The sequence below is a fragment of the Belonocnema kinseyi genome, chromosome 8 (assembly GCF_010883055.1).
Source record: "Belonocnema kinseyi isolate 2016_QV_RU_SX_M_011 chromosome 8, B_treatae_v1, whole genome shotgun sequence".
NCBI lineage: Eukaryota > Metazoa > Arthropoda > Insecta > Hymenoptera > Cynipidae > Belonocnema > Belonocnema kinseyi.
The window spans coordinates 104,420,513-104,447,029 of NC_046664.1; the positions used below are offsets into that span (position 1 = coordinate 104,420,513).

At 33.1% G+C, this 26,517-nt stretch overlaps 3 protein-coding genes across 4 annotated transcripts in view; all 3 read left to right on the top strand.

Moving 5' to 3' along the window:
- LOC117177824 (protein zer-1 homolog) overlaps positions 1-3,284 on the top strand; it is a 13,728-nt gene extending 10,444 nt beyond the window's left edge. Inside the window, exons 6-9 of the mRNA XM_033368783.1 lie at positions 130-453; positions 552-701; positions 787-1,039; positions 1,979-3,284. Coding sequence (XP_033224674.1) covers positions 130-453; positions 552-701; positions 787-1,039; positions 1,979-2,172 — 921 coding nt within the window. The 3' untranslated portion in view covers positions 2,173-3,284. The remainder of the gene's footprint in view (positions 1-129; positions 454-551; positions 702-786; positions 1,040-1,978) is intronic.
- Positions 3,285-6,439: 3,155 nt separating this feature from the next.
- On the top strand, positions 6,440-24,503 carry LOC117177627 (protein split ends-like). Of its 2 annotated transcripts, XM_033368411.1 has the most exons (12): positions 6,440-6,591; positions 8,351-8,417; positions 8,712-8,905; positions 10,815-10,888; positions 10,973-11,050; positions 16,547-16,998; positions 17,682-17,832; positions 17,946-18,110; positions 18,327-18,815; positions 19,483-19,621; positions 22,161-22,389; positions 23,383-24,503. In XM_033368411.1, the coding sequence occupies exons 2-12, from the start codon at positions 8,392-8,394 to the stop codon at positions 23,918-23,920; spliced, it is 2,535 nt and encodes an 844-aa protein (XP_033224302.1). In that variant the 5' UTR covers positions 6,440-6,591; positions 8,351-8,391; the 3' UTR covers positions 23,921-24,503. The 2 variants fall into 2 exon arrangements, with proteins under 2 accessions (XP_033224302.1, XP_033224303.1); XM_033368412.1 differs by lacking the exon at positions 8,351-8,417.
- Positions 24,504-25,308: 805 nt separating this feature from the next.
- Positions 25,309-26,517, top strand: part of LOC117178840 — a 5,513-nt gene continuing 4,304 nt past the window's right edge. The window contains exons 1-2 of the mRNA XM_033370344.1: positions 25,309-25,667; positions 25,783-26,029. Of these exons, the coding sequence (XP_033226235.1) occupies positions 25,794-26,029 (236 nt within the window). The 5' untranslated portion in view covers positions 25,309-25,667; positions 25,783-25,793. The remainder of the gene's footprint in view (positions 25,668-25,782; positions 26,030-26,517) is intronic.

Here is a 26,517-nt window from a genome sequence, read left to right on the forward strand (position 1 = left end):
AAAATGGGCTAAAGTAATAGCAGAAAAATAATAAGAATGAAAAGTATAAAGTTCCGAGATTATTCATTGCTATATCATTTTGTCTTTTAATTAAATAAGAATTTCACTAGATTTAAACATTTGTTGTAGATGTGGAATTACGAAGCTTTAGTAAAGGTACTCCTGCATTCTGCAAAGCACTCTGAGCCGGAAAGTTTTGTCCAAAGAATTGGAATATATTTATTAAACTCATTGGCCTGTCAGGTCGAAGGCAAAGAAAAACGTCTCCTGGGGAAATTGGGCTGCGTTGAGACAATGCTGCAATTGGTCGAGTATAGAGTCGTATCTGGAATATTCGACGATGTTTTGGAAGTTGCTTGGTCTACTATGTGGAACATGACAGACGAAACTGATATAAATTGCCAGCGGTTTTTGAACAAACAAGGCATGGATCTATTTCTCAAATGTGTCAGAGTACGTGTCCATTGTTTGCATATTTAAATTTACATGTTAACTATTCCTAATGTAAATTTAAAGTGATGAAAAATTAATAGTATTACTGCATTTTTTAGCAATATCCAAACAAGGAAGAATTACTGAGAAATATGATGGGTTTACTGGGAAACGTCGCAGAGTGGGCAAGCCTTCGATCTGATTTGATGCAGGAACAATACGTATCGATTTTTGCCTGTTTACTGCGTTCTGATAGCGATGGAATTGAAGTACGGATAATTCGAAAATTAATATTATTTTATAATTATGGGGGATTGTGATTAACAGGAGTTTAATTAAATGATAATATTGTAGGTATCGTACAATGCTGCAGGAATTTTAGCTCACATGGCGTCGGATGGCGTCGAAGCCTGGACGGTTGAGAAGCCATCAAGGACGGAAGTTTTAGATCTTATGGTCGAAGCGATCGATCGTTGGAATATAAATTCAGAACGCAACATTAATTACCGTTCATTTTTACCCCTTCTGCGGCTCCTGGATGTTTTCCACACTCCTCAATGTCAACACTGGGCAGTTTGGGCTCTGGCTAATCTTACTAAAGTTTACCGTAAGTGTGGAAATTAATTTAATATGTATGCCTGGGCCATTACACTTTTCTTTTTTATTTGAAACAAAATCAGCGAACTTTACTTCGTCTAGTGCAAAGGGGGAAACAATTACACCAAATGAAAGAGGCTAAACTTTATTTTAGTAATTTCTTCGTAAAAATCATTTTTATGTCGATTTTATTTTTTATTTAAATATTTCTTGAAAAATGAAGACTAATTTCCAAATACGTTTATAGTGATGAATTATTTTTTTTACAAAGATATTAACAAAATAAATTTACCGCCCCATTAATTTTTATATGGGAGAAGTTAGCTGTCGATTAAGTGAAAATTTCTAATTAACTTCAATTCTTACACATTTTTTGTAGTTTTTTTTTTAAATTCTGTTTAATTGATCTTGAATTCCTCTTTATCTACAATTTTGGTCAGAAACCAGTCACTTCATAATTTTATTATTTGAAAACCCCTTTCAACTTTCATGTCACGTGATTCCAATTTGACTGGGGGTTTTCGTGAAAATCAAATATTCAAACATGATTTTTTGTCTAAAATTGTGCGAAATCATATTTACCTTAGCTATATATAATTCGATTGTATTCAATTGAACCTTCGCATTCTGAGAACTAAGTTACGCCTGCTGCATTGAAAGCTATTTCTCTCCACTAAATCGAAATTATTTAAAAAGGACTTTTAAATTCACTTAAAGATCATATTGCTTTGTTATTAATTCATTGGGTTGTTTTTGAGCTCACTTCAATTTTTCTGATTCCCTTGAAGTTTTTTAACTCTTAGGAATCTTTTGAATCCACTTGAATTCTTTGTAATTCCTTTGAACTCTTCTGAAATTTATTAATTTTTCTTGTCGATTCCATCTCATCTTGATTATAATTTGGCTGCTGATTTATTTATCATTCTAATTTTCATTTTGTTTACAATAGCAAATAAATACTGCAAATTGGTGGTTGCGGAAGGTGGAATAGAACAATTGAAGAATCTGTTAGCTTCCGATTTGCCATACGAGTGCATCAAGCATCTTGCTCGCCAAGTTATTGCCAACTGTATTAAGGACAGTGACAATAGTCAGATCATCGATTTTTCCTCTTGGGATCACGAGTTTGCGCTTGATGGTTGAGAATCTATAGATAAATAGTACTTAGAGCATCGTGTTGATCGTAAACGAACATTAGAATGTTTAGATACCGAGATACATTGTATGATTGAAAGTTTGTACTCTCGAACAGTTACTGTTTAGAAGACCGTTTTTTTGGACCACTTTGCTATGTATCTCCAATCAAAACACACTACTTTTGATGATAAAGCGATTTTTTGTTGTCCTTTAATTATTGTACATATGTATGTTGAAAAGAGGTTGCTCCTTTGATTACTTTCGATTTCCCAGGACTGGTTACACGAAAAAGAGTATTTGATAATTTGTGATATATTCCCTGCAAAAGTATATGATTCTCAAAACGAGTCCTATATATGCAGAAAAAGATGGTTCACACTTTTTCTGAAAAGTGATGTTATGAAAATTAGAAAATGGAAAATAAAAGTAAACGAGGTATGACCTCTTTTACTATTTTTCTTGAAAGATATCATTAATCTTGAATTGTGACAAATAGGCGCCCCAGCTAAATTCTGGTTCATTACCAAGTTCAGTAAAGAAATCTACTGTAGCTTAAACTATTTTACAGAATGGAGTTTTGCAATTAAAATAATTAGGGATCAAAATTGATGTTTTGAGGGCAATCATATGTTGTACTGTTGTATTCATGTTCCTTTGTCATTTTAAAATTTGACAGTGGTCAGTTGATTACCACTTTTTGTACTGTAGTATTAATAAAATTAAATTATCACTATAATTTATTGTTGCAAGACTCCAGCGTTTTGAAATACCTTCGGAAAAATTAAATTTAGTTATCTGAGAAACAGTATACACTATAAATTATGAAATATAAATATTGTATGTCGTGTGAAGGAAGGGACAGTTTAGAGTACTTTTACTGTAAATAATTAATACTAGCATACAAGAGATATAGTTGCTGCTATGCGTTAGATTTGTATGTTTTTGTATATCAATATTATTACATTTTTCTGAAAATATTGGCTCTAATATTAATTTCAAGCTGAAACTTGATAGATTACTCAGATATAGATGTAGTTATCGAGGCTGGAAAATTCAAAAAGGTGCAAATAGTTGTGGATGACTTATTCTAATAAATAAATGTTGCATAAGAATTGAAATTTGTGTGTTTGCTTTGTAAAACGTGCCCAGAACAATCTTGATCTGCTGTATATCCCTAATTCTGTAATTAAATTTGAATTGAATACATAAGTAAAATAGTGAACAGTTTGAAGAATTGTAAACGTATTCTAAAAATATAGGTATTCTACAAAAATACGCTTATACCTACGTCTCCTGGTCCTAGCTTTTTGTTTGATGCCTGTGGATATAACGATTACATATCATATTCAGCCGCATGAACGTTACATTCTTTTTAGAACGTTAACTGTAATTCGTTCCTTATTTTCAAAAGTAAGCAATTAAAAAAAATCTAAATCTAAAACGAATTTTGATCGTTTAAACAATCAAGATACTAGAACCATAGGGTACCATCTTAGATTTGTAAAACTACAAAGTGATATGTCTTGTTCCACGTTATTGTCAGATTACAATCAAGCAAAAAAAGATGAAAATCAGTGCAAAATTCAAGACGGCTTTCAACGTCAAAATCAAGAAAGGTTAATGTACAGAAACCCTGTGAACATTTGAACATATGACCATATAAAATGTTCAAATGTTCCCAGCGTTTCTGTAAATTAACCTCTCTTGATTTTGACGTTGGAAGTCGTCTTGAATTTCGCACTGATTTTCATCTTTTTTCTCATTTGCGTGATTGTATAATCTGACAATAACGTGGCACTAGATATATCACTTCATAGTTCTACAAATCTTAATTTCTTCTATATATATTGTTTTGTAAATTTTACAAAGTTTGACCATGTATTTTACAATTAGATTTTAAATTCGCGAAGAGATTGCATTAAACTATCTTTTGTTATTATTAACTCATTTTGGTCATATAAGTGAGGGTATAGAACCCTATGGTTTTACTTTTTAGGTTCACGCAATCCTGAATTCTCACTTTAGAATCAGACGAACAGAAAATAATGTTTCATTTCAGTCATCTTTTTAAAATTATTTTTTGAATTATATACATTATTTCAGTTTTTATTATACTCATTTGCAATCAGCAAAGATACGCCAGCCGCGCGGGCACATTCTCATTGCACGCTAAGCTCGAGGCTCGGCAGTTTGAGCACACCTGTTTTATGTTGTGTTCGATAATATACTTATCTCGGGCTTATTTTTTTATCTCATCAACAACTTTTATTCAATGATTGTGAATTCTCTTTTGTTAAAGCTCTATCGACTATAACTAACACATTTTTATAACGTATATCGTGCTTGGTACTTCATTTAAGTTTGTCTGAAATGCGCACTTTCCTATATTATGTTCAACTCTATTGCATTATTAATTTTTATTGTATTCTTTTTATAATTAAAAAATGCGCGTCCTATAAAAAAAACGTCAAGATATAATTTAGGAGAGCAATTTTGACAATTATCATAGTAGCTCGTGTCGTTTTTCTTAATAATTTATTTTTTATTTTAATGTTATTCTTTACGATGAAAGTAAAAATCACGCGTCCTTAAAAAAAACTAATTTATAACAGGTAAGTCGATCTAGTTTTGGTGCAGAAATTTTGTCTATTCATTTTTTTCCTACCTTGTGTATTTTTCAAAAAATTTGAATTTGTTTTGACGTTATTTTTTACGTTTAAAACAAAAAGTACACGTTCTATAGAAAAACAATGAATAACAAATATTTTGATCTTTTCTGGCAATCAACTTTTGTCTATTCATTTTTTTCAAATCTTGTGTTGATCTAAAAATTTTATTTTCAAAAAATGTGTTTTTTTACAATTGAAACAAAAAGTACGCGCTCTATCCAAAAATGATTAAGAATAAATTTGTAGACCTTTTTGGGTTAAAAACATTTGATTGTTGATTTTTTTCGTATGTCATGTCGTTTATCCAGAAAAGTTATTTTTTAGGTCCTATGTTATTTTTTACGATTTGAACAAAAACTGCGCGTCCGATAAAAAAATGATTAACAGCAAATTTGTAGACCTTTTGACGATAAGAAATTTTTGCCTTTTTTTGTATCTTTCATTGTTTTGCCAATTAAAACGAAAAAGATGTAATCTATCAGAAAATGATTTTGAAATAAATATTCATCTTCTTATAATTTCGCTGCTTCACATTTTTTCGTATCTTGTACAGTTTGGCCGAAAAAGGGAGTTTTTTTTATTTTTAATAGCATTTCTTCAGAATTGAAACAAAAAATATGTATGTTATCAAAAAAATGATTTCAACCAAATTTGTTCATCTTTTTGATATGAACAAGTTTTCTTCCTCACATTTTTTTCACATCTACTTTTGTTGAACAACGGAATTTTTTATTAAGAAAAAAAATTTTCAATGCATAAAACCAGAACCCTTGGGCATAAATACCTAGCGGGCACGAAATTTAAAAATGTTTTTGAACGTCCTAAACACGTTTTTAGAACGTCCAAAAAAACGTTCCAAGTCCAAAAAACGGCCTAAAAGTTTCAAATACGTTCAAAAAACGTCTTTGGAACATTTTATGTTTTTAGAACGTTATGTGGCCTGATTTAGGGCGTTCTAAAAATGTCTTGACATATTCGTGCCCACTGCGTAGCGGGTTAAGGAATTGGTTTTTTCTTTTATTCCTGAAAAACGTTTGTTAAAGCTCAATCCAATCTCATCAGTCTTTCGAAAGTTATCGAGCCTATAGATTACAGAAATATATTTATGGAATATTGTGTCCCATACATGGGATGCCTTGATTTTACTAAGGGACACTTTTCTATCGGATTTTTCTATCACAAGTATAACAAGCAAATAACTTCCAAATTATTTGATTTTTATTAATCAACTAAATGAGCGAAATGAACATTTCTTAGTATAAAAAAATAATTTTTCCCACTAAATCTTCTTGAAAGATTTCTGGAAAGGTAGTTAATATTCCAAACAATTTTCATTTTTTCCCATATCCCCAATTTTTTATACAAATACTAATTGAATATAAAGTAAAATATAAAACATTTTAAAGAATTGTATATGGTGTGACAAAATAAATATTCAACAAAAAACCTAAATCTCTCTTAACTAAAGTATATTGCTAATATGATAATGAAATGCAAACGCATTTAAATTTTAGCGCGCTCATTTGGACGGACTTCCAGTTCATTTCCTTGTTCCACAGATTCATGGAATCGCCAACTTCCGGAAGTGTGATCGAGTCACCGAGAGCGAGACGACGCGACCGGGCCGACATCTTGAACATTCTCTGCTGTCGCATTGTCGTTTGGAATAAATAATTCGACAAGTGTAGTTATTTTTGTGAAATCTGTGAAAATTCTTCGCGAATTAACGTCCTAGAAGTCTCTGTCAACGACAAAGGTAATATTACACCCCATAATCCTTGTTGTTTTGTCATTATCAACAAAAAGCGCGTTAGCGGCAAACAGCGGCATAGCTATAGCTATATAGTCGAGAGGGTCAGAAGTATTGATTTTGTAGACCGACTTTCCCACTCTGCAGATACGAACTGAAAGGTTAATTGCAAATCCAAGAGCAGATTTTCGTTTAACCTCAGACTCGAAAAATATGTTACGGTATTAATGCTCATGTTGGCTCGCAGCGTGATTTCTTTAGTACATCTTTTCGTCACTTATACGTATTTCCAATTTTGTCTCTTTGTAATCCGACAGCGAGGCGGTTTCACAAATAAGAGTGAAATAAAAAATTAGCTATGCTTTAGAAAAATAAATAAGATATACATTTTATGATTGGCAGATTGCGTCATTATTTGTGAGACTGATAAGAGCAATCTGACATAGCGTACATTTTCATGGAGATGTATCAATATTAAATAGCTATTGAATACATATGCTAAAATACATCCTCACTAACTTTTTTTAGGGGAAATATGAGTACTTGCACAATAAAATATTTTACATTACTATTTGTTACAGTAAAATATAATTCAAAGGTAATATTGAATAATATATCAAATGAAATTGAATGGTCACTGTGCATTTCGTAATTAACTGGTTTGGAGTTCCGTGTAGTTGATTTAGTTTATATCGGTTTTTATGAATGAAGCTGATATTTCTAAAGGTCGTGTATTGAGCTGCGGCAAATTTTGCCGTATTTAAAGTGTCTAGTCCGGCAAATTTTTGTGTCAATATAGAACTTTCTGTCCCGATATTTTTATCTACTTTGGAAAAATGGAACAATATTTTACTAATTATAAAATGAGGATTATTAATTTATAAATAAACACGAAGTGTCGTATAGTTAAGAACATAGAACATTAAAGAGTCGCTCATCACTTCATTATCCCTATAATACACTTTATCACTAGTTTGCGAATTGTCTAGCAGATGGCAGCACTTCAGATTTCAATCGCGAATCCTGCCTATCATGATTTCTCGATTTTCTTTCATAGTAGTGTAAACTCGCATTTCCGTCCGCGTGTGGGATTTGTGGGGAGGGGGGCAAAATAGACAATGAGTTCGCTAATAAAAACATGCCTATAACCTGCTCAGGAACATGATCTATTACTGTACAAATTTTCACGATTTCTCGTGTAGCCATACCTGTAGACACTGATTTGTACATTTATATTGTAGTTAGTCGATACATTTTTCCAAAATCCAAATGTGTTTTGCTCTCAATTTTGCAAATAAAATCAAACTGTCTAACGTTACGAAAAATCCGTATTACTAGTCGTGTAAAAGAAAATAATTAAGGCCGTGTGAGCGTAACCACAAACATTTTTTTACATTTGTTCAAATCCAACTTACGTTCACACGACACGCGATATCGAGTTAAAAATTTGTGAAAATAAATGAGATGCACTAAAAAACGTTTTTCTTGTTGTTAATTTTTATAATGATAAAAAAAGCAAAACATAAATTTTCATTGGATATCGCGTTTCGTGTGAAGGTAAGTTGAGCTTGGAAAAATGCAAAAAAAAATTAGGTTACGCTTACATGGCCTTATATGAAGAAAATATAATATAAAAGTCAAAAGTATCAACCTTATATCTTGGGTGGACCATGTTACGTGAAACTTGAAGGTTGGAAGAAAAATAAATTTTGAAACGATTTTAAAATTTATTCGAAATAGGATAAATGTTTTTTTTATTTCTTAGACCATCGTCAAGATTTCTGACATCCCTGAACAACAATAACCATGAGTTATGGTTATAATAAGTACAGGTTTGTAGTTTTATTCAACGTCAATACTGCTTTTAAAAATCGTATTTGGAGAGAATAATTATTCTTTATATCCGCCTATAAATCGGAAAAGTTAAAAAATACTGATTAATAGGCTGTAAATTGAATGAAATGATTTATTGACTTGGATGTTTGAAGTATTTTATATTTATGGCTTAGTGAAAAACCGTAATAGATTCTCTATGTATTTTTAGATGTGTATGAAATAAGTACGTATTTTATATTTAATGTTTAATATCGAAACTTGACTAACAATTTAAAATTTTTTTTTACTAGCTCCAATATGAGTTCTCGAGGTCGTGGATTTAGTTCCCGTGGAGGAAGTTCATATCGGGGTCGTGGGGGTGGAAGTGATTGGAAGAATAGTTCCAATTCTGGCGGGCGAGGTAGTTACTCTTCTTCTCGAGGAGGTAGATTCAACAATTATACCTCTAATCAGAACTATGATTCACGCAACAAGTACAATTCGGGTGAGTAATTTAATTATTGGCTGCGTCTAGTCGTCCCGTATTTCTAGATAAATATCATTTTTTTCATCTTGAACTAGTCATCCGGAATTTCGGGACTAGTCGGAAATCAGGAAAAATGCTAGTCATCTCGTAATTCGAGACGACTAGCCTCATTTTACCATTTATCTAGTCGCCCCGGAAATTATGCATTTGATGGAATTTATGCTTTGAACTAAACAAAAATTACCAAAAATTTAAGTCATCCCAAAATTCGGGACTAGCGTATTTTCACCATTTGGCCAATCGTCCCGAAAAAATGCTAATAGTGCAAATATGGTTTATAAAATAAAGTGGTCTTCAGTCCTTGAGCCTCGCACGATTTTTCAGCCTTATCATCTTTGAATTTTATTTTGATATGATAGAAAACACTAATTCCTGTTATTCAATTTATATAATAACTGTCATGGAATAATCTTCGTTCCTGTCGCGACCTGTCCCTTCATTTTTATTTTATAGTTTTATTAGCTGTTCTACCTCTACCTACATCAAGATAATTAGGCTATATTCAGCGGAATCTATTAATAACAGACTTACCACCAACTTCTTTCACATTGTATTATTTAAATTTCGAAATATACAGACAAATCCGTGATATTTTATTTTCCATGTGAGCTGTGACCTCAAAAAACATGCAATAAGAATTTTTAAGTTTACGCTCACATGGCCTTATAGTAAACAATGATTATTTTGATTTGAATTTCTTTATGAATAGAAAGTTTTCCGAAAATTTTTAATTAAAATAAAAATTAATTTGCGATGGAAGAAATTATGGGATAAAGTTTCGAAAAGAGAGTATTGGAAAACTAGCTGGAAAAAGACAGATGTTTTGATGGAATCGACCGCCCTACTCAAATTCTCTTTTTGAGCTTTCCCCCACTAACGCCCAGTGTTAAGTTAATCAATCCCTTAAGAAATTTGTAAGGGGAAGGAGTGTGACTTTAATTATTCATGTGTCTAGTCATAAGGACGCCCCAACCCTCCCCGCGGGACACTCAAGAGTTGCGATTGTGACTTTCAGTCATTATGTCTGTGACCAATCATCTACTTTCTCCAAGATATTGGTTAGGGATAGGACTGACAAGTGAATTATATATAACCAGTCACAAAGGTACGTTTTTGCCCACTTTCCCCCACGAGATATTGGAAGTGGGTATGAATGTGACTTGAATTATTTCTGTGACCAGTCACAGAGGTACCTTCCCGCCCCCATAATGCGTTGGAGAAGGGCTAGATTGTGATCTTACATAATTTCTGTGATCAGACGCAAGGCCGCCTTTCCCCTTACGAGTTATTGGAAAGGTTTATGGGTGTGACCTCAATTGTTTCTAGTAAAAAATGGTTTTTATGGGAAAATATTCATTACATAAACAGATTCGTTTTTAAGGGCCTTTTATTTTTACCTGAAGACTTGGTGAATTTGTATTAATAACTGGAATAAATAAGTAAACATATAAAAGTTTCATAGTTTTATCAAGCTTCAAATAATAAAAGTAAGATCCAATCCAAGTGCGTGGAAATCATAGGGGAGTTTCGAACAAACTTGAGAATACGGTGACACAGAGCAAATATATAAATTGATTTGGATGAATTAAAGCTTAAAGGACTACTCTTTATAAAACATAACCTAAATTTTAGTTCATTCGTTTCTGAATTTTTTTCTGGGGACAACTAGCAGTTTTGATAATCTGTGGCTAACTCAAAAGAAGTAAAATTTAAAAAATACATAATTTTCGAAATGACTAGCCAAATGGTGAGAATAGGCAAGTCATCCCGAATTTCGGGACGACGAGGCACTTCGTTAATTATTAGAATATTAATAAATCCCATTCGAAAAATTTATTTTTAATAATGAAATACGTGTTTAAAATAGGAGGTGGATCCGACAGATACTCAAGTCGAGGAGGAGGAAGAGGTGAACACTCCAATAGTTATAAACGGCCACGTGTAAGTCTTGAGAATTAAATAGACTTAAAAGAATTTTTAAAACACATTATATTAAAAAAGAAATTGATGAGACATTATTTGCAGGATTCCTACTCTGGCCGAGATGATCACAGATCATCCAGCGAAGGGAACCGCAAAAGAATGAGAAACGATTCTTACCAGGTATTTAGACGTTTTATTTTCTTCAGCAATATTTGATTTATTCACATAATCCTCCTTCTGAAATTAATAGATCATTTTGTATAATTAACTCATTCGTGGTTATATTCTTTATTTTGGATTTAATAGCAGTGGAAATTTACCAAAGGGTTTTAACTTGTTTTTTATCAGGGCTCGACTTTATTAAAGCGGAATATTAATGTAACAACTGATTTCAACTTTTTCCTTATGACATTTTTAGATCATAGTTGAAAATCCGTTTTTATTGTCAGAGGGGTGCTTCCGATAATTTATGACGAAAGTTCCGTTTGCTTTAGAATTGTTTTGATTTCTAAACCGCCATACCTCAATGATCAGAAAGAGTAAGAAGTGAATGGGTTAATTATGTTCTGTCAATAAAAGTCTACGAAATGATTAGCACACTGAAAAAAATGGTTGGTTGAGACAAACTTTTTATTAGTAGAGATGGTATTAGTTGCGACAACTACGTCGATGGTAAAACTAACTAAGCAGTTTTGCGCGGCAACAAATCGCCGTTGGCACTCCTACGTAGTGCATATTATCAATGATATTATTATTATTTCAAACTGTTTCTCGGGTGAACCCGATTTTTCATCATACATTTTCAAGGGTTCATTAGTCCTCTTAGTACATGTACCAGGTATGGTATTCTTAGAATGCACCATTTTTTGGTGCCCCCCCCCCCCCCCCCCCCCCCCCCATATATCCTATGCTCTTCCGAGAGTCATTTACCAATGGGTTTTAATTTTTCGCGTACGTGTACGAGATACCACAGAGTGCCGGTCCAACCAGGGGCTGTGAAGCTCTCGTCTTAGTCAGTTCATATGCTTTCTCATTACCTTCAATATCCTTATGGCCGAGAATCCAGATCAGAATGACCCAGTTTTTACCGGCTATAGACTTCAGCTGCCACAATAGGATAACGATAATGATTGTAAACACAACAAATAAAAGTAATCGTATTTACCATCAATGTTTTTTCCGGCAAATAAAAGTATTAGAGCTTACAAATTTTATTCCTTGGCGACATTGGGAGAACTGAAATCTGAGCAGCGCTGGTAATATTCGCGCCATGTTTATAGTTTTAGAGGTTTTCAAGAAGTCCATCACATTAATTATTTTTCCAAATACACTCGCCGGAACTTGCTCCAGGTACCCCAGAATATGTCGATAACCAACTGTGTATATCGCTTATTGCACAATGTACTATTAATATGCTGGAAATTTTAAATATGCTGGAAACTTGGGGGTTAGAAAATATTGCTTTGAAAAAATCTAAAGGAAAGTAAAAAGTAGTTAATTCGGTAGATATGGAAAAAATTAACAATAAATCCACGTGCAATCTCAGTTGAATTTCACTTTGAATTCTCGAATCGTTTTGAAATAATCTTCTCTTGTGGATCTGCGTGTGGATTTCACACTTTGTGGATAGAATGAGATTAGATTACTCAGATAAAAGTTCCATATGTCGCTCGAATTAAGTATTTTTTTGCCCATGTTTGAGTTTCTTGATTCAGTAGAAATTCTCCAAGTTTGAATACGCTACTACTATCGGTGAGAAAACTATAGGCATCTGCCTTTGAAGCTTAACAACTCAGTAAAAAAAAAATGCTAGCGCAACAAAAAAACAGTCATTTAAAAGCTGAAAGTGTTGTACGTTAATGGGCTTGTAGGCGTTTATGTAAAAAAATTTTTTTGTGCTTAGCAGACTGAAAAATGTAAAAAAAAGTAAGGATTTTTGGGTACATTTAAGAACAGTCAAGTTTAGAGCATTATTTCTTATACAAGGGGCGATGGAAAAAATTTGAAAAAATTCACGAGTATGAGGAAAACTGTTGTGAACCAGTTGCAGTTGAGAAATTAAAAAAATAATAAGAATTGTTGCTTAAAAGCACAAAAATGTGCAACTATATTATCTACAGTTCTAATACAGATATTAAAGCGATTCAAACTGCAAACTGTAATTAATAGGCTCTGCATTTATTTTCAATCACCCGGAAGGATGTGTTAATCTTCTTTTTTGTGAAAATTGCGATATTTTTAGACATTTTTTTTTTTTTTTTTTGAAAACAAGTGACAGAAAGCAGAGGGGGCCCTTTTTTTGTTTTACTGCCGACCGCTGGTGCCATTCTTCGGCCCCTAGTTAAGAATGCTTGGATGGCACCTGGCCATCGTATAATTGTATATAGGCAGATGCCTATAGTTTTCTCGCCGATAGTAGAAGAGAAATTGATTTTTGATGACTGATGTATTTTTCCTTTCAGGTGTTGAAACTATAGTTCTGACGTTGGCAATGATTTCATATAAAAATTTTTTTTTTTTTAATTTTGAAAATGCTTTAATTTTTTAAATTTTGGTTGGAAATATCTACTTAACCTTAACTTTGGGAACCTTAAGAAGTGTATCAAAGGCTGTCTCGATTGGACAAATCCTTCAAAAGTTAGCGTGGCTAAAACATTCAAGTAACCATACAAGACTGACAGACACCGGCAAAATTTTATGATTTTCGGATTCTGTGCGTGCCGAAACGTAAAGATCCGGGTTGACGATTACATTACACCGAGAATTACACTATCATGAATTTTCCCAAAAAAAGCTTGCATTTTGTTATAAACAATTTTTAATCTTTTTTTAAATTAATAAGAACATATTGTTATATTTGTCGGGAATATTAAATAAAATTAAATAAAAAAGTAATCGTGCCATATTCCCCCACCTGAAATTGTTTTCGAGTTATGAATTTAAGAAGAAATTAACAATCCCAAAAATTCCAAAAGTGCGAACACGATGTAGCTCCGAAAGTATAGTTAGTGAGAATAATCACCATCAAACCTTTTTTATCCCTCAACGTATGGGTTAATAATAGCATAATACCTATTTTATGTGATTTTACTTATTCAAAACAAAAGAACAATTTTTTATATTTATTTAATGTAATTGTTTAAAACAATATGTCAGCTTTTCAGAAAACTTAAAAATTTCTTCGAAATCAGGAAGTCGTAATCTATAGAATACGACAGTTTTTTAACCACAACCACTAATTTAATTGTATGGCTTCCTAATGTAATAGTGAAACTTACTACTTGAAGTAGTAAGTCTACTGTCGGAAGTAGTTGCGATGAGAAGTAAAGTAGGAAGGACAACTACAACCATTCCTAGAAATAAAAATAGTAACCACAACCACTGAAGTGACAGTGGCATATATTAAAAACTAAAGTAGTTGACCCTACTAGTTCATTAGTTGTCCCAATCAACCATTTTTTTCAGTGCATAAAGGAAGATAGGTTCCTATATTTAAAAAGGTCAAATATTATCAGATAGTGTAGAGCACCTTTTAAAAATAAACTCCAGTGAAAGATCTATTCGTTGAGTGTAACCTGATTCACCCATAGTAGTATGAGTGACATCAGGAGACTCGTTGGTTTACAAATATTAGGCAAAGCACTCATTAGTTGTCATGCTTTCCTTTCAAGCGACGAGTCGACTGCTACTCAAACACCCATTCTTTTTACGTTGGGACATTACTGGTGGAACACTGCATTATTAAACATAACAAAATAAAAAATAGAGACCAAAAAGCAATTAAATGACGGAGTTGTCGTACACAGTCTTCCTGTTTCCTATGGCCACCCGTCATCTCACAATATATTAACTGCTTGCTATGAACCACCGAAAGTCCTCAAAGTAAATAGACGAACAAACTTGTACAGTATGAGTTTCGAAAACCTGTGAATAGTCCTGTCACATTTTGGTGCATTGAAACACGAAAATGATGCCATCCAGCAGATCAATTAGCATTTGTTGAGTGATCAGAGTTTCAAACAATCAGAATTTCGAGTGATCAGATGCCTACCTAGTGGATGAGTCTTCATCTTAAGAAAAGATCTTACAGGCCGGTTTTGTCGAGTCCATTCTCACTGCCCGGATCTAATCCTTGATCTTCGAGTAAATAGACATTTTCAAACTTGCATTTTTGATAACTACGTTTTAAAAAGTCGTTCTTTCTTGATAGTTGCTCGTCCAGGCTGACACGTAAATCTATGACTCAAGCCTGTCAGTGAGTAACTTTGTAAAGAAGTTCAGGTTTTAGCTGGAAATTTGATAAATTTAACAATTTCAAATTTCAATGGTTAAAAAGTTTACAAGTAAAACATGGGACGATTTCAAATCGAGTTTTTTTTGCATCGATGAACTTTGAAACTTTTTTAATCAAATCATTTTAAATTCAGGTCCAGGGTGGCTCCTGGACCGGGATTTATAAGTTTGTAAAATTAAATTTGACCATTTTTCAAGTATGAAACCATTCAGTTTACAATAATTTATTCTAAAGACATTTACTTACATTGTTTGTTTCATTTTTCGGAAGTTCCAAATTAAACAAATTGTAAATACAGTTTTGAAGGCTTGATCTGTTAAAAATGAAAAGTGATGAAAATTCAACAAATCTGGTAGTAAAACGTTTTTAATTCAATTAACTCTAAAAATAAGATAATGAGAAAAAATTGCAATTGCTCAAAATTGAAGTGTTTCAAATAAAAAACCTTAATAGTGAAACAATTGTAATTTTTCGCATGTGTAGTCCCATTTAGACGACATAACAAGTTGTAAATGTTTCAGATTGAACTACTTCTGATTAATGATTGCAAAAAATTAGTCCATTAAAATTACACAATATTTGAATGCTCATTTAGAATGGCCAATTTTAAATAAAGTGTTGAAAGGGAAACAATGAAAGATTTGATTTGATTAATAATTATTGTGAATCGTGGAAATTTTCGAGTTTAAAAATTTTTTAATTTTAATAAGGTTTACAATTTCAAATTGAAGCATGTCGAATATTGCTGATTTGTTATTTTACTATTTTGGGATTTTCTTCTTGAGATATGAAAAATTTGGAAGTCATTAGAATTAATCCTATTCAAATGATAAGGCTTTTATTTTCTACTTGTACCTACATTATTGAATATTTAGCGGTCATCCTGGAAGAATGTCTATGTATTTCAGAAAAGCATGTCAAAATAATATTTTGGGTAATTCGTGTCACCTTTCTGAACGTAGGTTTGATTGTAATTTGGAAACGTCTATCTTCAAGAAAGAGATTGATCCTATACTCTTATGATCAAAGCACAAATTCTAACAGAAAATTAACAAAGCTAAATTTCACGACACTTGTTTTTATAATTTGAGAGAATTCTGTAGAGAATTTCTTGAGTGAGGGCAAAGTATGTGTTAAATCTCTTCAAAATCCTCAGATTCGCTAATGTTTGAGAAAAGATTGGCAAAGAGAGGTGAGGAACTGAAAAGAGAATATTAGCGATGTTGTATTCTTTTAAAGTCAATCGAAGGTAAAGAGAGAGTGGAGATTAAAGATTAAAGAGTAAACTGAACGTAGTATAATAAATATATGGGCAGGATGAAAGACGAGGGTGCAAAGAGAAAAAAAAGATGGATGGAGCACAATTGAATTTGATTTGGCAGGGTGGAGGTAGCGGCAGTTCCCAGAGGTATTCATCGTCTTATGGGGGCTCTTCTGGGTCGGCACAGTATGACGATAATAAGAGATCGTCAGGATCAGCATACGAGGACAAAAGGCAGAATGATCGAAACTCTTCCTATCACCGCTCTGAGGACCGGCATTCTGCTTCAAGGAGCTATGCAGCTCCGCCACCCCCTCGGATAAGCGAAATGGCGCCTCCGGCTCCAAGATATACTTCCAGTCGAGGAAGAATATCCCACCAGAACTCCAATTATCGGGGTCGCTCTTCGACTCGTGGCAGAGGGGGTGGATTTCACCGTGGCTCTCGATCGGATGCCATCTTGGCTCGCAAGCGTACTCTTGGCTCGCTTGACTATCGACGCAAGCTGCTAGGTTCAAGATCTCGAGACTACATCCAGCGTGTGCGCATGACCACAACAAAGATGCGCAGGAGGTAACTAATTAAAAAATAACTTATCAACCGCAATACCGTCCTAGTAGCCTGCTTGCTTTTCTATCGATACGTGAAACTGGATAATAAATCTATGATCCAAGAGTCAAGATGACAATAGACAAATATAAATATATTGTAAAGAACACAAGCCGAGAAAATGATACAATGAAACTGATGTCGATTCTACTGCCGAGAGGCAAACTTTTAACAGGGTTCTATCTAGAGGGAATTGATCTTGGTACACATAAGTATCATTAAATTATGATTATCTACGAAAGACAGTATATAATTCGTTTTGATACAACAGCTAAAGTGTTTCCAATTTCTCACATTATTATTTATCGAGATGAGCATTGTTTATCATTAATAATAATAATTATAATATATATATATATAAAAAAACGGTAATGCTTAATCAGTCTCTGAGTACAGCATCTCTCGTGTTTTAAAATAAGATCATGTTCAATTACGAGAGCTCAAGAAACAAAATGGCCGAATGGTATGCATTATTTACGACATAAGACGAATTGATTAAGGGGGAAATCAGGAATGAATAATATCGCGATATATTTGATAAACGTTGACTAGAAAGCAATACTGGTTGACGATTATGTACAAGAAAAAGGATATAAGAGAATGAAAGGGAAATAATTTAAATCAAAACCAAATTGCTGTGCCAATAGTACCGGTACTACTAGGCTCTCTGGTAGTAAAAAGGACTCTGCACCCAGCATGAAGGACAAGGATAGAATGGCCAAGGCTATTAATGCTGAATTTTCTGACGAAGACGACGAGGACAATGACAACAAGAGTAACTGGGATGATGATGAAAAGGTAACGTTTCGATGCAACGCATCCCACATTTTACGTTCCAAGTAGTTACATACAAACAGTCTTAACAATGGCCCTAATTATATTTCTATAACTATATGAAAAACGCCGTGCAGCCACATGATGAGGATGAGGATGAAGACGAGAACGAGGTGGAAAATGAGGACAAGGATAAGAAAAAGAAAGAGGAAAAGACCAAGCCTAAGGTGGAAAGGAATACGGAAGACGAAGAGGAGAAGGAGGACGCTATTAAGGAAGAAGAAGACGACCCTAAACCAGACGTAAGTTTACGTTTTTATTAAGTTTTCGGTTCCTTCTCTTTAAAGTCAATAGACAGGCAGTCTAATATTACAAGTGAAATCAATAATCTTTCAATTTATGATGGTTCCTTAAAATCGATGATTTTATTTCAACTGTCTGCTTTATTTGAAATGAAGCCAGTCACTGTGCAAATTTTCAGTGTGACAATGTTTAAACTAAAATGTTGCTTTCTGCAGGAGGACGACGATGAGGAAGTGGAAGGAAAAGAGGAAGACGAAAAAGGAGAAAATGTTAGATCAGGTTCGGATGAGCTACCAAGCAGAAGGGACGGTAGGCGCTTCATAAAGTTGATCTGTTCACATTGCCTTCATCGAAGTGTAACGTTTAAGGAGTATTCTCTTCACTTGTACTCGGGCAAACACAATGCTGCAATGAGACGCGTTGCAGCGAAACACAAAGCGATGCTGGCCCGAATGCGTGTGGTTCAACGGCAAGAGCAACGACGCGTTGAGGCTCGAGATGCTGCTCGTGGAACTCTACCTTCCAGGACCGTTTTCTGTCCCGTTTGCAAGCTTAATTACAGGTCGCATAAAGCAGTACATAATTTGTCCGATTCCCATCGACAAATTAAGCGATTCCTTACGCCATTCTGTAGAGTTTGTCGTATTCAGTTTAGATCGCCGATGCTCTATGAAACCCACGTTTGTTCTTTGGATCATATCAAGGTAGGCTCGTGTCTGGTTCGAAATTTCTCACTTAAGGGCATGTGATACTTAGAAAATTGTCGATTTTTCCAGTGTTAGATTCCCCCGGCTTTTTTCCTAGGATAAGAAATATTTTGCCTTCAAAATCTGGGAAATGATAGCGAACATACTAACGGAAGTCCCCACACACTTTTTTTGTGTTTTTTTTTTTATCAAAAAATTGTTGATATTGCTAAAAAAGTGCGTGTATATTTCGGGGTTATGTGTGTTACAATTCACCCGAGCGTTACTTTCAAAGTACACAATATTTCTGGCCGAAAACATTGGACTTGCAAATAAACATAGTAACTAATCTCTCGGAACTAACCTTGATTGCAGGCAATCAAAAAAGTTTATTTCACAAACAATTTCCAGATTATCGGAAAGGCCGAGATAAAAAACGACGTAACCTCAAAATAATGCATATGCATAACATTTTTATTTAGTACAATAATTTTTTTTGTTATTATCTCTCAAAAAAAATTCCGGGAACGTCCGTTATGATATTTTATAGCATCTCCCAATTCAGTTTTCAAAAATTTTCATTTTTGTGGAAAAAAGCCGGAGAAACTTTAAGTATCACATGCCCTTAACTCGATATCTTGTGTAAATTTACTCATTGAATCGGGGTTTCCTTATCGTTTTACAGAGGAAGAGTCTTCAGGACGAGAAACGTGGCGGAAAACGCAGCAATGGCGGCGAGGCGGAATCAAGTGCTGCTGAAGATGAGGACAAGGAAATGAACCTCGAAAATTTCATGACTCTTGATTCAGTGGGTGATGTTGATGGTACGCAATTTGACTTTTTTTTATAAGTATTATTACAGGGTGGCCGCTGGACCGGGACACCGGGAATTTTTTTAGACCAGGAAATAACAGTGAATTTTTTTTTTTGACCGGGAATTTTACCAATTTTTAGAAGAAAAATCTGTCCCCGTGTATTTTAACGGTTTTTAAATTATTAGCGGAATTGTTGTGTTTTTCAATTTTTATTTCTAAGCTTACATTTTTAATTTAAAGAATTTTTAAATGCTTTCTGAAAGGCTTGATCAAATACAAAATGAGAGCCTTTAATGTTGAAAATTTTGGATAAAAACATTTTTATTTAATAAATAAATAAATGTTTTTAAATGTACCTGTACTTCAATAACAAAAAGTAAACAAAAGCGATTTGGCAAAACGATTTTAACCCAGTTCAAATTTTAAGAATTTTCAGATTTTAACGTTAAAATTTAAACGGTTTCAATTTGAAAGCCTTAGTCATTAAAGAAATATAAGCGTGCGACCGAAAGTTTATAAACTATTTTCAACTTAAAAATAACTTCATAATAATATATTCTTAATCAAAAGATTTTATTAAATTTAAAATATTGTTTCAGTCTAAAATATTCAATTTTTAACCCATTCAATTGGAAAATTTTAATTAAAAAAAAGATTAATTGAATATTTAGCAATATTTGAATTTTTATTTAAGACCAGTAAATTAAAACCAAATATTTAGAAGTAAATAATCTTTAACTGAATTGTTTGGCATAGAAAACTTGGAACGTTACAATTTTAATTCTTGTATTTGGAAAATGCTTAATTTGTAAGTGAAATTTTAAAATTTTGATGTATAATTTACAAATGAACATTTGCAGAAAAAATTTGAGTCTTCTAGAATCTTTTTGAAAATTTTGTTTAAATTTTTGAAAAACTTGTTAAATATTCTCTTAAAATCATTCTTCAAAATGAAAAGTCATTTTTAGTTTTCCTAGGAATCTTAAGAAAATGTTTTTATTCTTTTGAAGCCTTTCACAATTCTTGAAAAGAATCTAATTTTTTTTCAAATCTGCGAAAATCTAAATTTTGTTTTATATTAGGCTATCATTTCAAGTTTTACATTAAGTTTGAATTGTTTCAAAACTTTTACATAACTCTTAAAATTACTCAAATTTCGCCTACAAATAATAAAGGTGGCAAAATTTTTTTTCAGTTTTTCAATATTTGATGTTTCTAGCTTAAAATTCCTTAAAATTATATAATTTTGAAAATTCTTAAGTTTCGAGACCCCCTGAATCCGAAAATCAGGTTTTCACGATGGCGTCTGCCTGTCCGTCCGGCCGTCCGTCCGTAAACACGATAACTCTCGAAAAAATGAACGAATCAAATTCATCTTTGGCACACTTTTTTTAGGTCCTTCAAGAAAGGATGAGTTCGTGAACCAGCCATTTTTGATAAAAATTCAAAAAGTGAGCAAATTTTGAAAATTGTTGAGACAACTTTTTTCTGGTTTTGAAAATTCTATGTACGGATATTTATAGTATTAAAAAGAACAAACAATTTATCCTTCTGACTTTTTCGATAAAAAGAAAATTCTCAGAGTTATAGCGTTTTCAAAATTTTTTTAATCAACCGAAAATCAAAATTTGAAGCCGAAAAACTCACGATATGAAAAAAAAAGTCAAGAGAAGAAAAACATTTCTTTTTGAAAGCCCTACAAGATTATAGTAACCAATTTTTGCATTTTCTTCCAAAATCGAAAATTCAAATTTTGATTGCACAAAAAATAATGGAAAATAAACAAATCTATTTTGTGGACAAACTATGTAGGATACGAAAAAAGATGAATTGACAAATGGTTATCCCAAAAAAGATCTACAATTTGCTTAAAAAACACTTCTTGATAGGACGCGTACTTTTTGTTTTATTCGTAAAAAATAACGTTGAAAAAAATAAAATAAAAAGAAATGTATGGAAAAACGACTAAAGTTACGAGAAAAAAAATCCAACAATACCTGTTTACAAACGTCTGTCGGAAATCAAGCGCGAAGCGCGAGGTGTAATTATATTCAAGCACGAAGCGCGAGATTCAACCGTCGCGCGCACTAGGCGCGCTCAAGCTTGCGAGCGATGAGAATATGCCCGCGAAGCGGGCAGATTTTTTTATATTGAAAAATTTTAGTACCTTCAATTTTATACGCGTAAATTATTGAGCATTTGCATACAACATTTTTTTATTAAAAACTTTTAAATTTCAATTTTAAAAGTTAAAAATTTAACAGTTTCACTTTAAGTGCTTTCTTTTAAAGTTCAGTTTTTATTGCCTCAAGTGGAAAATTTTGTAGCTTTAGTGTTCCATTTTTTAGATTTCATTGACCGTGAAAAATGTTTGCGAACCGGGAAATGACCGAGAATTTATTTCGTCGTTTAAAACGGCCACCCTGGTATTAACTTTTTCCCTTCCTTCAATTTTCTACGCTTTTTGCAAGTTGTGTTTCCCTTGAGAACGATTTTTTGATTAATGAAAATTTGTCTACCTTCTGCTGATTATTTATTTTGTCTATAGTTGAAGAAGAGGAAGAGAGTGGAGAGAAAAAAAAGAAGGAGAAGCCAGAAGGCGAAGCGGATGAAGCCGAGAAGAAACCCAAGACCAAGCAGATGATTAAAGTGGGATCTGAGTACATCAAGCGTGTTGAAGTTCAGTTTTGTGAACTTTGCAAAGTCTACTTGCCGCGTAGCGAGAACAACGAAAGGGCTGTTGCACTTCACTGTTCAACTCGCAGTCACCTTAAGCGGTGAGTTACTTTGTTAATAATTGACACATTTAAAAATAATGTAGTTACAAAAATAACGACTAAATTAAGTGTCCATAATTTAATTCAAGGACGATAACGAAAATGATATCCAAAATGAAGGCTAACGCGGTACAAGAAACTAAATTTAACGTTCATCCTTTAAATCACTTGTTTCTTTTAAATTGTAAACAGAAGTAAACTTTTTTAAAAGTTTTGTTTGCAATTTCGAAACTGAACAAAGGTGTCCCCATTTTGTTTTCGTTTTAGTACCGAAGCTTAAGTATCTTCCTATTTTGTTTTTGTTTCAGGCACTAAAGCGTAAATTCCATCTCTTTTTAAATTTCAGTAATTGAAGGGTGGTACGGTGTGGGGTATTAATTTACATTTTTCCATAAATGAGATCATTAGGAAGGTAATAGTCCTTAAAAAACTGAATTGTTAACTTTACTGGGACTAAAATTGTGTTTTCCGTAGACTTTTGGTTTCTTTCTCGAAAGAGGAAGAGAGAGAAGAGTTCGAAAGAGAAATCTTTCTGTCACTTTAAGTTTTTAGGAACATTCAGGTAACAAAACGCTAATTCTCTCAATAAGTCGATTTTCAATCACCGCCGTGTATGAGACTACTGTTTACAAAAGCTTCGCTAATAGTCCCATATATGTCACTGTCAGCAGATAGACTCACATTGAATGAAGGCGTCGACATTATCTAGTTGAATAACTCGGAACTAGTTTACTTTTTTAAATAATATTTTTTTCACGATTTTCGGTTTGAAAATGGAATTAGGAGAACCTTTTAATTTGGTCTGGAAACAGAAACAAAATATTCGTTGAACTCGTTTCATGTTTAATACCAGGGTTTCTAGTGACTTTGAAAATCTTGAACTCTCCTTGAATTTTTTTAAACCTTGAAAGCCTGGAAATCTCCTTGATTTTTTCACGAAAACATTGAATGTCTGTGTGTGTAAAATGTCTGAATTGTAAATTCATTTCCCAGATACGTTCGTGATAACGACGACAAAGCTTTACGTCGCCAAGCTGAGCGAATTCACCTACAAACATCTACAACGACTACGCCCAATTCCTTGAACACTAGTGAAACAGCCAAAAGTACAACTAGCGAACAGCCAAATTCTGGTAGCATAGCTTCTGAAAATGAAGTTTCTAATACAACCAATGACTGCGAAAAAGCAAGTGAATCGAAGGAAAACGAAGAAGAGAATGATGAGGTGAGCAAAAACAATAAAGACACCACAGTTGATGAAGAGGATGATGATGAGGAGTATGGCGCTGATAGTGGGGACAAGTTGTTTGATGACGTGGACAAAGATTTGGGCAACATTTTAAGAGAAGCAGAAGCCGGCGCGAGATCCAGCGATGACGAGGACTCGCGTTACGATCGCTTCCGTAACACCGGCAAGAAGGTGCATGGCCAGGAAAAGAATGGCGATGGAGAAGATGTTGAAGAAAAAGAAACGGTTGTGAAGAAGACAGAAACCAAGCCGAAAGCGGCGAGTCAAAAAACTAATGAGTAGAATGTTCAACGTACTTCTTTATGATCATTTACAGTAATCTTTACATGATTGTCGCTGCGTCTTTATCAGTCTATTATAATAAGCATAAGGCATTTCAATATATAGGCCAAATAGAATACCAACTTTTATCATAGAACACAGATCGTAGAATTAATTTCCGTAAGACGGTTTTCGTAATATCGAATAATATTTCTCAGCCAAATTCGGCGCTATTTTCCTTTTGATTTAATGTTTCAACCAACTATAAGAGGTTCCTGAATTCAGAATTTTAATTCAGTTTTACCTTTTCTAACATTTTTTAGTTGATAAAGAAAAATAATAGAAGTTGAAAGTCTTATTTCATATTCTTGGCATAAAAACCAAAGTGTAGAGCTTGGTAGGTTTTATCAAGTTTAAAAAGTTTACAGCATTTAGGCGTGTTACCAAATACGTGTGTGTATGTGGTTATGTTGTCCAGGAGTATTTTTTTTTGTTTTTATAGAAATCAAGAAATGGCAATTTTCTCACTTGAAAGCATACTATTACTTCGGGGTAATTCTTTTATAACGAGTAATAAAGATACATATTGCTTGAACAAGTAGAACCCTGTGTAAAATTTATTCAACTCCCTTTTATTTCATTTCAAATTAAGTGGAAAGTGCCTGATTTTTTTTTTTATATTAGATGTGCTTGAATGTGTGCAGTCGTAATGAATTCATATTTTACCGCATTTTATTACAAACTACTTTGCGTGAACAGTATCATCGATTACTGTAGTTGAAAAGACGGAGCGTTTGAGTTTTTTTTTGTAGCTAAAAGAGCTCAATTGATGAAAAAAAGAAACAAGGTTAGATGTCTTGTAATCTAAGTTTAAATAAAGTATCTGTATAACAAATAGTTTGCTTTTTTTCTATATTTTGGTACGTAGTTTAAATTAGTTTTATCTTTTTACCTCATATTCTGCGAAAAAATAATACAGTTTTTGCAAAAAATGCATTTGTTTTTAAAGTTCAACTTGAAAATAGATACCGTCAAACTGAGTAGTTTCGGCGAGCATTCCTAAATTCGACTGTAACCATTTTGACTAAAAAGACATTAACTTTGTGATTTATTATTTATTTATCAACATTCTTCGCTTTTCTTCTCTGATTATTGGAAGTAAATCAAGAACTAAAAGGTCGTAATATTTAAAATATTACTGATTTTTTTTTAGTTTTATCCGAAGCAAAGTATTTAGAGTACACTTTGTTTCACCGATGTAAAGAGTTTGTAATTCATTATTGGAAAATGTAATTTTTGTGAATCGTGTAACTACTCGTTAAATAATGTTTTATGTTGCGCGGGGTTTCAGAGTGCGTAGTAGCAAAGAATCTTTGATACTAGTCTAACGTCACTGACAAAATGGCTGCGGTGGAAAGAGCTGTTAAAAAAAATCCCTAGAAAAGTTTTTGCAACCTAACCTTTAAATTTTAGACAACATTTTTCATGAAGCTGAATGTAGATCGAGGGATAAAGTAATTTTCATTTGGGAAAATAATTTAAACATTTGAAGAACAAAAACCATGGCATCGAAAGTGTCACTACTTACGCTATAAAACACATTTCTGTGCAACGTTCGTTTCCGGCTGTTCTGAGCTTGGGTTCGTCAAAGGAAACACCGCACGCGACAATAACAAAAAACGTGTAAACATAAGATTGAATAATACTTTCTTCTGAGTGCAGCTTGTAGAAAGTCGTGAATTTCAGAGTGGAAATCATTGAACTACAGGTAAATCTTTGAATTATACAGACGGTATTGACATTTAGTTCTCTAACCTAAAAATTCGTGGCTAATGTGATTATAAGCAATTAATAAGTGGTATAATTCTGAATTATTTATTTAGATTTATAAGGAATGGCACATTTGAATGCTGGTGTAGCGAAAATGTCTAAAGGTTTTCACTTTGCGGATAAAGAAATTTCGAATGAAATGGTAGTTGATGCAAATGCAAGCAACATTGCTCGAGAAGATTTGCAATGTTTTGTATGCGATGCAAAAGTGCAAGGAAGGCACTACGCTTTAGCAACTTGCAGAACCCAAAGCACCAGAACTCGTGTTATAGAAAAATTAGGAGAACTTGTTGGGGAAAGGTAAGTTTTTCTTTTTTATATTTTCTTATTTATAAGGTGGTAAAGTAGACTTTTTAACCTTAGCGCCCCAAGGGGGCACAAACTATAAACTTTCATTTATAACACAGAGAGATCCTTTCATTGTTTAGTATTTGTATTGAATTATCCAAGCGCTCAAAATTGCAAAGTAAAGATTACAATTTTTAGTTTAAAACCAGAAATTTGTTTGGACGTGCCGTGCATATGCATGCGTAGGTATTCAGCCGACTGCCGGGGTTCAGAAGAATTGGGGTCGAAATCTATACCTGGCATCCAAGTGCCTGGTTTATTCAGGCATTCTGAAGAACACTTAGCTATTCTCCTGAAAGCCTGTGATACGTTTAAGGCAATTAAAGGAAACTAACCACAGAGTATTCAAACACATTAAATGGCTATTTAACATTTTGTTTTCATTTTCATGTTCATCTAATTAATGAAATATACTTTTATAAAATTGTAAAGTTTTTTTA

What these genes read in the sequence shown, in the direction of transcription:
- LOC117177627 (XM_033368411.1), top strand. Translation starts at nt 8,392, where the DNA reads ATGAGTTATGGTTATAATAAGTACAG. An exon ending in TATGGTTATAATAAGTACAG is followed by an intron (nt 8,418 to 8,711) that starts GTTTGTAGTTTT and finishes TTTTTTTACTAG; the next exon opens with CTCCAATATGAGTTCTCGAG. An exon ending in GTTCTTTGGATCATATCAAG is followed by an intron (nt 18,816 to 19,482) that starts GTAGGCTCGTGT and finishes ATCGTTTTACAG; the next exon opens with AGGAAGAGTCTTCAGGACGA.